General features: G+C 46.4%; 1 protein-coding gene across 2 annotated transcripts; it reads left to right on the top strand.

Annotated features, from left to right (window-relative positions):
* Positions 1–356: 356 nt before the first annotated feature.
* Positions 357–7467, top strand: IL1B (interleukin 1 beta). 2 transcript variants are annotated; one of them, XM_082642511.1, is made up of 7 exons: positions 357–405; positions 1128–1189; positions 1727–1775; positions 3426–3624; positions 4413–4574; positions 5876–6006; positions 6729–7467. In XM_082642511.1, the coding sequence occupies exons 2-7, from the start codon at positions 1143–1145 to the stop codon at positions 6939–6941; spliced, it is 801 nt and encodes a 266-aa protein (XP_082498637.1). In that variant the 5' UTR covers positions 357–405; positions 1128–1142; the 3' UTR covers positions 6942–7467. The 2 variants fall into 2 exon arrangements, with proteins under 2 accessions (XP_082498637.1, XP_082498638.1); XM_082642512.1 differs by lacking the exon at positions 357–405 and adding an exon at positions 1003–1036.
* The last annotated feature ends 2319 nt before the right edge of the window (positions 7468–9786 follow it).

Genomic DNA, 9786 nt, shown 5'->3' on the forward strand with positions numbered 1-9786 from the left:
TGTCTTCCACTTGACCCCAGAGACCCTAAATTAAAACGTCCTTCTAACCTAGGAAAACCCAGTATTTTTGATTGACATCATCTAAACAATAGTTGTCAGAAAAAACAACATATATTTGCATGATGACACATTTGCAAAAATGTGTCACAGTTTGCTACCACTTACCCTTCCAAGGATTAAAGAATTATTTCAGTTTACCCTCTCCCAGAAGTTCCCATCCATCCTCTTTTTTTTTTTTAACTTGGTTGTGAAATCAGTTAACCAAACGGGAAATTTCTCAGCTCCTCACTTCTGCTTTTGAAGGCCATAAAATAGTGAGGGAGAAACTGGCAGACAGCATACCTCCTGGAGGCACAACAGGCCACTCAGGGATTCTATTCTCTCCAGGCAGCCTTCATTGCCCAGGTACCACTTTAATTCTTCCTTATGACTAGGTCCTAAGAGAGTCTCTCTCTCTCTCTCTCTCTCTCTCTCTCTCTCTCTTTCTCTCTCTCTCTCTCCCCCTCTCTCCTTCTCTCCCTCCCTCCCCCCTTCCTCCCTCCCTCCTTCTGTCTTGGCCTGAGGGCTGGGCTTTTTGCACAAATGCCAGGTGTACTATAACGCCATAACTTGCAAAATATTGCCGATTAATACTGCTTATCTTGCAGTTGGTGTCTGAGAGCTCAGCATCAAACCTCTGCCCCAGGTCTCCTAATAAATCCACTTCTGGTTTGGGCTTGATTTAGCAAATGCTTTACTCTGGACCCAAAGGATGACTCTTTCATGCATTCACTTATGCATTCAAAGATTGCTTCTTGGGCTTCCCTGGTGGCACAGTGGTTGAGAGTCCGCCTGCCGATGCAGGGGACACGGGCTCGTGTCCCGGTCCGGGAAGATCCCACATGCCGCGGAGCGGCTGGACCCGTGAGCCATGGCCGCTGAGCCTGCGCGTCCGGAGCCTGTGCTCCGCAACGGGAGAGGCCACAGCGGTGAGAGGCCCACATACGGAAAAAAAAAAAAAAAAAAAAAAAAGATTGCTTCTTTGCATGCCTGCCAGGTACTAGATGCTGAGGGCAATTCACGTGTGAAGGCAGCCCTCGTGGGGACTGGCATGGCAAATTGTCACTCATTTTCTCCTCTTTACACAGGTTTCTGAAGCAGCCATGGCAACGGTACCTGAACCCGCCAACGAAGTGATGGCTTACTACAGGTCAGTGGGAAAATTGATACCAGTAATGTGAACAGGGCTCCCCTCTCAAGAGTGTGGAGTGTGTCATCTGTGCTTGAAGACCAGATTTGCCGCCCCAAACTGCCTCTTTCAGTGGCAAGCAGGGTTCCAAGGCAAACCTGGTTTAAAGACTGATTTCCCACTATAAGTCTGGCCTTGGCACCCATAGGCCATCTAGATGTTGCTGCAGGGACTGCCTGCAGAGGGCAAACAGGAAGGAAAGACGCCAAGTGGACAATACAAGGGATCCCTTGCCACATTTGGCTTACATGAGTCGGAAAGCTCAGATTTTAACTGGGCTGGAAGTTAGGTCTCAGCATGCAACAGACAGCAACGGTGGTACCTGCCCGGCCTCATTTGTTTTTCCGTTGCATATCACCACGGAACCTGGCAGCTTCAGTCAGCCCTGAGGAACATGCTGTTCGCAGTTTCCTATTAAAGGTGAAGATGGTTTGCAGGGAAGGAAAAATAATCTTGTGCAGGAGACATAATTGAACAATCTCTCTGTTTTTATTACAGTGACGAGAATGACCTGTTATTTGAGGCTGACGGCCCCAAACAGATGAAGGTGAGTCCATGGGCTTCGCTCTCCACACATGAAGGGGCTCTGACATGGGAAAGACTCAAGGAAAGCGGTCCACCTTGTTCCTGTGGAATTTTGTGTTCGAATGATTTTCTCCTCTTCCAGTGAGACAGACGCGGGCTGGCCACTACGCAGCTCCCACGCCACCACAGTGGTTCACTGAGGCTTGGTGATGGTGGCCATGCTTGCAGAGGGTGAGGGGGAATTACAGTGGAGATAGTGTTTGCTGTCTCATGTAGGAAGACGGTCCAGGCTCCAATGCAAATTTGATTCTCCTTTTAGAAGAGGCTTTTAGCCCTAAGAGTGATGAAACTACGTTAATCACTTAAGTCACACTCTGAGACCCAGAGAAGATGATCTTGAGAATGAACATGTCTGCATCCTTTAAGGGTGGAGTTGTTTTTTGCTCCCTGGGGAGGAGCTTATGATAACAGGGAGTAGGTGATGTACAGGAAAAGTTTAGTTGGGGGTGGCAAGAAAATTATTCACTTGCCAGTAGATCTTGGTCAAGTCATTTTACCCCTCTGATCCTCCTCTGAAAAATAAGGCTCGTGAGCTGGATGATGTCAGAGACCCTAGCATCCCGCAGCCTTCAGTTCTGAAATACTGTCAACAGGAGCTAAGTCTTTCCCAGCAGAGGAGTATTTCTCTGACTCTTATCTTTACAGAGAGCCTTGCTGATGTTCCAGCTGGCTCTTCTCTTCTGTAAGAGGCCTGATGACTTTCCCAGTGTGTCCAGCCATCAGCCCAGCTAATGCAGTTGTACAGATGAGCAGGCAGCTACTTCTCTCTTACTTTTTTAGTTCATGGCAGCCCCCTCCAGCCTCCTCATCCAGTCTCAGGCTTGTTAAAAGCACATTTCTTTAAAGTTTTTAAAACCAGCGTAACTGGTTTTCTCTGGCCCTGGGTGGAGTGCGACTTCTGTGCCCGGCCCTCCTCCACTGTCTCTTCCGGGAGCCTGGCTCTCCCTCATCTGGGGCCTCTGCTCTGGGCAGGAACTTCTCTCGCACTCAGCTTTCCTCTGCACTGTTACATGTCTCTTTAGCTGTCCTTCAAGCTTTTAAACCATTATCGTGCCTTGGGGGCAACCTCAGTTAAGCCTTAATGCAGTTAGTTACACAGGTTCTCTGAATAAGGTGGAAATGGGAACCTATTTCACGAACAGTAACCACTTTTGAAGTATTGGCAGGTTATTTATGAGAGAACATTTGAGAAAAAAAAACTTGTATAGAATAATTGTTGATTGAGCATAGATGTATTGAAAATATGATGATCATCATTGCCATGAAAAATTAACTACATAGTGTTAGTGCATTAGATTTACAAAAATATCAAAAGTGTAAGAAGGTATAAGTTTATGGTTAGGTGGAGTGTGTGTAAAAGAGATAAGGTAGAAATGGGATTTATTCTAGAAGAATACCACATAGAGCATCAGAAAGCCAACGTTTTAGTTTTGGGTCTGCCTGTCTCTTGCCACGTGCCCTTGGGTAAGCCACTTAACCTCTCTGGGCTGCGGAGAGATGAACGTTTATCCTTAGAAGCTCTGTTACCCCCTCCTTCATCCTCTCTCAGGTCAAAACCAGAGTTTTCTGGCACAAGCACCTTCCCACGCTGACTTCCTTATTCTCTCCACAGTGCTGCGTCCAACACCTGGACCTCAGCTCCGTGGGAGATGGGAGCATCCAACTGCAAATCTCCCACCAGCTCTACAACAAGAGCTTCAGGCAGGTGGTGTCAGTCATCGTGGCCATGGAGAAGCTGAAGAAGATTCCCTGCTCACAGGCCTTCCAGGACGATGGCCTGAGGAGCATCTTTTCACTCATCTTTGAAGAAGGTACCTAATGAGAGCTGAGGGCAGACACAAGATTGCTGGTCATTTCCTTCTCAGAGGCCGTAACCCAGCAGTCAACTCAACTTCCCTAAAGCTGAAACCCTTTAAAAGTAGAAGGCCCAGCAGTGAGAGGCAAACAGAGACACCTAGAAACCCAATTAATCATCTCTTTAGTTGAAACTATTCTTTTTTTTTTGTCTTCCATCAGATTGATTTGTTCACTTAAAAGATTTTTTAAGGAATTCTTTACTGAAATGATGGTGTAACTGGCTATAGTGCTCTTAATCTTAAGAATGGAAGCTTTTCCAGAATATATTTATAGTCACGCATAAAATGGTACCCAAAATGTTACATCTCAAGACACGACTGTATACAATCCAATTTGGTGATGGTTTTAGTCTCATTTTTAGTTGTTGAAACTATTCTTAAAATAGGACCTTGATAACTACTGATATTTGCAAAGCACCCAATCATTCTGAGGGCTTTCACTTATGTATCTCCTGCGAGTCTCAGAATATCCCTGTTGGGCCAGTTCTATTGCCACTGCCATTTTACATAAGTAGCTCCACGGCTCATCCACAGCCATCAATAGAGCTGAGGCTTGAACCCAAATCTTAGGGTGCCAGGCCCAGTGTTCTGACGCACCCCAGCTTCCTCCCCACCAATGTTATAATCAAGCTTCGGCTGTGCATGCTCAGATATCCTCCGAGGAACCAAATTCTGCTGCTTCACAGCATCAGGCCTGCCCTTCTGAGCTTCCACCTAAACGACATCTGTGCTCCACATTTTAGAGCCTGTCATCTTTGAAACGTACAATGATGAACTTCTGTGCGACGCGAGTGTGCAGTCGCTGAACTGCAAACTCCAGGACAAAGAGCAAAAATCCCTGGTGCTGGCTAGTCCTTGTGTGCTGAAGGCTCTCCACCTCCTCGCACGGGACGTGGACCGAGAAGGTACCTGGGGACACCCTGCTTCTTTTCTTGGCCTCCTGGTAGCTTGCTAATTCTCTACACTTTCAACAGAGTAGATGATTCAGGCAAATGATCAACAGCAGTGAAATAACATATAATAAAGGATATGGTAGTGCCATGTCAGTGCTTCTTTTAGAAAAGAGTCATTTGATGGACAAGACCTAACTGCCTGTGGGTTCTTTCTTCCTGTCGTTGGAGTTGAAACTAGAATGGTGAGGAGATAATTTGTTCCCCCACCTCATTCCCAGCCCCGCCCCCTCACCCCTAACATCTTTCCCGCCCAATACCAGATGGTTCCTTAGAGGGAAACCTTACTGACAAGCAGGAACTTCTATCTCTCTACTGTCACTGGCAATTGTCTCAAGTCCGGGGGGCCCATGGGTTGTGGGAATCTGCCTGGCACTTTGGCACCATGGCTGAATCCTGTATGCAGGGGTGCAGTCAAGGGGGCAGCTGAAAGAAGCAGGCTGTTCTCTTCCAAGGCTGCTGACCTTGGAGAGAGGCATCACTGGGGGAAAGCTTCCTGGTGTCAGCCAAGCCAAGACAGCCCTGTTTCTTTAGAATTGCACTGTGAGCGTGACCTTGGGGCCTCCAAGTGAGACAGCTATGACTAAGGAAGATTAAAATGCATGTCTCGGGCTTCCCTGGTGGTGCAGTGGTTGGGGGTCCGCCTGTCAATGCAGGGGACAAAGGTTCGTGCCCCGGTCCGGGAAGATCCCACATGCCGCGGAGCGGCTGGGCCCGTTACCCAAGGCCGCAGAGCCTGTGCTCTGCAACGGGAGAGGCCACAACAGTGAGAGGCCCGCGTACCGCATTAAAAAAAAAACAAATGCGTGTCTCTCTTTGCAGCCACTTTTCCCAGCTAAGCTCCTTTCCCAGGTTCTTCCCACTTCCTTCTCTACGTTCCTGAAACAGATCCGTGCCCGATGTTTTCCCGGGACCCAGCTTTCTCTCTTTTCTCACTTTTCACGTTGATCAAATTGTTCTGCTCTTGTGGATGGACACATCACCCGTCAGGGACAAGGTGACTCTCTGCAGGTTCTAAAAATCAGACCCCCTGATTCTTCTTTGCCACTGTGGTGAGGCTCTGAGAAGCCCCTAAACCTTCTTTGAGGAAAAACCTGATTCAACCAACTGAACCTGCTATGGTCTGCGAGAAGCCCCATTACCCTGTCTGTTAAGCCATAGGAACCTTGGTGTGGGTTTCCGCAGAGGATGCTAAATTGTAAGAGTCCCTGCAGTGCTGTGTGTCCCTAACCATAAGACCCCTTTCCTCTTCCCAGTGGTTTTCTGCATGAGCTTCGTGCAAGGAGATGAAAGTGAGGACAAGATACCTGTGGCCTTAGGCCTCAAGGAAAAGAATCTATACCTGTCTTGTGTGATGAAAGGCGGTAGGCCCACCCTGCAGCTGGAGGTGAGTGGGTACCAGGGGCTGAAGGCCCTTCTCAGGATCCTCTGAAGGACCCCTAGCCATCACTTTCTTCCAAGACAACTACCTCTTCCCCTTAGAAATTCTGGGAGCAGGGCTACCTGGTAATTTTGCATAGATGTAAATAAGTTTAATGTAAGTGTTAAATGTATGCAACTTTCACTCCCACCACAGAAAATGAAATCATTGTGTAGATGTTCTTGTGTCTTGCCACTGTTACCACCCAATAGATTATACATTGTTAAGGTTGCTCCACTTGATAGATGACGCTTTGGGAACTTAATCTGCTCAGGGGACCTGTCACCTGTCATCATTTCCAACCCTCTCCCAAAATCACACCTCCCCTCACCTGCTTTCCCAGCAAAAGCTTCATTTCCAAGCTGAAGGGCCATGAGGAAAAATACAGCAAAGTCCCTGGAAACAGATACACCTAGGAGCTTTAACCTAATTTTCACTTTTGAAAAACATTCCCACCTCTGTTATGCTCCCTAGCATTTGATGCTAAGTTTCAGAAAAGGATAAGGGACATCTTCAGTCACCACACAGAAACCTGGGGTCTCAAAGATAACTCAGGAGTCTGGCTCCTGGGCCTGTGACCTGCGTATCCATTTTCTCTGTAGCCGACCCAGAGAACATCTTTGTCCAGATCAGAGTAGAGCGTCTGTGTCCCTGCCCTCATGAAAATGTTTATTTCTGTTTTGCTGCAGGAGGTGGACCCCAAAACTTACCCAAAGTGGAAGATGGAAAAACGATTTGTCTTCAACAAGACAGAAATCAAGAATGTAGTTGAATTTGAGTCTGCCCTGTACCCCAACTGGTACATCAGCACCTCTCAAGCAGAAGAAAAGCCCATCTTCCTAGGACAATCCAAAGGCGGCCATGATATAACTGACTTCACCATGGAAATCATGTCTCCCTAAAGGAAGCTGCACCCAGAGTCCATATGCCTGAACCGAAGAGCATGGCTGCAGCCTGAACTTCACTGTTGTCTAATCAATGCCCAACTGCCCTCTGTATGTTCGTGCTAAGAGATCTCCTGCCCACCAGCCAGCAGGAATAACCCCACTCTTCTTCTGCCTGTCCTCAGACCCCATCCACTGAGCCAGCCCTCTCTCACCTCTTCCACTCGCTCAAAGCCAGCCTGGCAGAAACCATGGCACACTAGGTTCAAAGAAATCCTCTGTCCTTTGCACACAGCTTCTGATGAGTGACAATTTAACTATTTATTTATTTATTTATTGGTGGGTTAATCTATTTAATTTAATTCAAGGGGGCCAAGAAGCAGCAGAGTCTGTGAAAAATCCTAGTCTTCGACATCTATGGAACCAATTTCATTTGGGCTAGTGTGCCATCTTGATATTAAGTCCTTTCACTAAGCCTGAAAACATTTAAGCTCAGATCATTTAAACAGGAATATTTATGAATGAGGAAGGATGATCAGATTGTTCAATGATTTTGAAATAAATTTCACTGAAAACAAGTTTTTTGCCACGTGGTCATTGACTTGTCTTGGATCTGACATAGAAGAGTCAAGGTAAATGGGGCCATGAGCATTCTCCTTGGGGAGTTAGAAGCCCATTCCTCATCACTGAATGCAAAATACTTAGGAATATCACTGGCCAGAAAAGACCAGCCTTGATACCTCACCCTTTTGTTTCTATTGTTCATCAAAAGTATACCTGGTGCACAAGCTTCCTCTGATAAACAGGATCAACTAAAACATTATGGGGAGTAAGCATTGGTGGTAACAGCTGCCAAGTATTTCTCTATTCGTTTATCCAACAAACATGTATTAAGCAAAAGCTATGTCTTAAGGGCTGGGGGTACAGAAACCGGAAAGGTAAGGCGTTCCTAGTTAGATAGGAGAGGCAGACATATACAAACACACAAAAAAGGCAGCATAACAAGTAGATGAGACAAAAAATGAAAGGAGCAGCTAAGAGGGTTGACAAGATCTGCTCTGGGGGACGGAGGGCCAAGTGGGGCGACATTTCAATCAGGCCTAAAAGCATGAGCAGGAGTTCCCCACACAAAGGAAAGGAAAGGGTACTCCAGGTAGAGGGAACTGTATGAACACAGGCCTGGAGGGTGTAGGAGGAACGAGACCAGGAGTAAATTCTCAGGATTGCAGAAGCCACCCGAAGCCAAGTCAAAACACAAAAACAAGCCAGGGAAAAAAAGAATTGTGTTCTCAGACAAAGAGATCATTTGCTTACTATATAAAGAGTTCCCTCAAAACATTAGAGAAAAACAAGAACAAAAATCCACCAAGACAACAGGCAGAAATTTAACAAAACAGTGTATGAACAGGCTCTCCACAGGAAAAGGAAATACTATCTGATCTTGGACAGAGTAGAATACGTTCGATATTACTTATAATAAGAAAGTTGAATTACCAGCACCTTGAGATACCAGTGTTCTCCTATCAGATTAGCAAAAATCAAAAGTTTAACATCAGGCCCTGTTGGGAAGACTATGGGGAAACCTCCACTCTTTTCTTTTTTTTAAACATCTTTATTGGAGTAGAATTGCTTTACAATGGTGTGTTAGTTTCTGCGTTATAACAAAGTGAATCAGCTATACATATACACTTATCCCCATATCCCCTCCCTCTTGCGTCTCCCTCCCACCCTCCCTATCCCACCCCTCTAGGTGCTCACAAAGCACCGAGCTGATCTCCCTGTGCTATGCGGCTGCTTCCCACTAGCTAGCTATTTTACATTTGGTAGTGTATACATGACCATGCCACTCTCTCACTTCGTCCCAGCTTACCCTTCCCCCTTCCTGTGTCCTCAAGTCAATTCTCTACATCTGAGTCTTTATTCCTGTCCTGCCCCTAGGTTCTTCAGAACCATTTTTTTTTTAGATTCCATATATACGTGTTAGCATATGGTATTTGTTTTTCTCTTTCTGACTTACTTGACTCTGTATGACAGACTCTAGGTCCATCCACCTCACTACAAATAACTCAGTTTCATTTCTTTTTATGGCTGAGTAATACTCCACTGTATACATGTGCCTTAAAAAAAAAAAAAAGAACAGGAGGGCCTTCCCTGGTGGTCCAGTGGTTAAGACTCCGCCCTTCCACTGCAAGGGGCATGGGTTCAATCCCTGGTCGGGGAACTAAGATCTCGCATGCCACGCGGTGCAGCCAAACAAACAAATAAATAAGAGCAAGAGACAGTGTTTATAGGATGCTAGCTTTTATGTAACAAACAGTAGAAGAAAATAAGGCGGTCCTTTCCAATGTCTTTTATCTGATTTCGAAAATTCTGGAAGATACGTAAGAAATTTAAAAAGTAGCCATGAGGGGTTGGGGAATAAGATACAAGGGGATAAGGGTGGGAGCAAGACATTTCTCTTAATACTTTTTATATTGTTTGATTCTTGAATCATGTGACTATATTACATATTCAAATAAAATAGTACTGATTTTTTGTTTGTTTGTTTTTTGTTTTTTTGCAGTACGCGGGCCTCCCACCACCGTGGCCCCTCCCGCCGCGGAGCAGAGGCTCTGGACGCGCAGGCTCAGCGGCCATGGCTCACGGGCCCAGCCGCTCCGCGGCACGTGGGATCCTCCCGGACCGGGGCACGAACCCGCATCCCCTGCATCGGCAGGCGGACCCTCAACCACTACACCACCAGGGAAGCCCTAGTACTAATTTTTTGAAAGCCAGCAGGGCCGCACCCCCAGCTCAGTCTGCTTCCTAACTGCAGTACAAAAGGATGGGATGGCTATGAGCAGCAAGCATCCAAATGGTATCC

The sequence above is a fragment of the Mesoplodon mirus genome (genome assembly GCF_964341445.2).
Source record: "Mesoplodon mirus genome assembly, chromosome: 14".
Classification (NCBI taxonomy): domain Eukaryota; kingdom Metazoa; phylum Chordata; class Mammalia; order Artiodactyla; family Ziphiidae; genus Mesoplodon; species Mesoplodon mirus.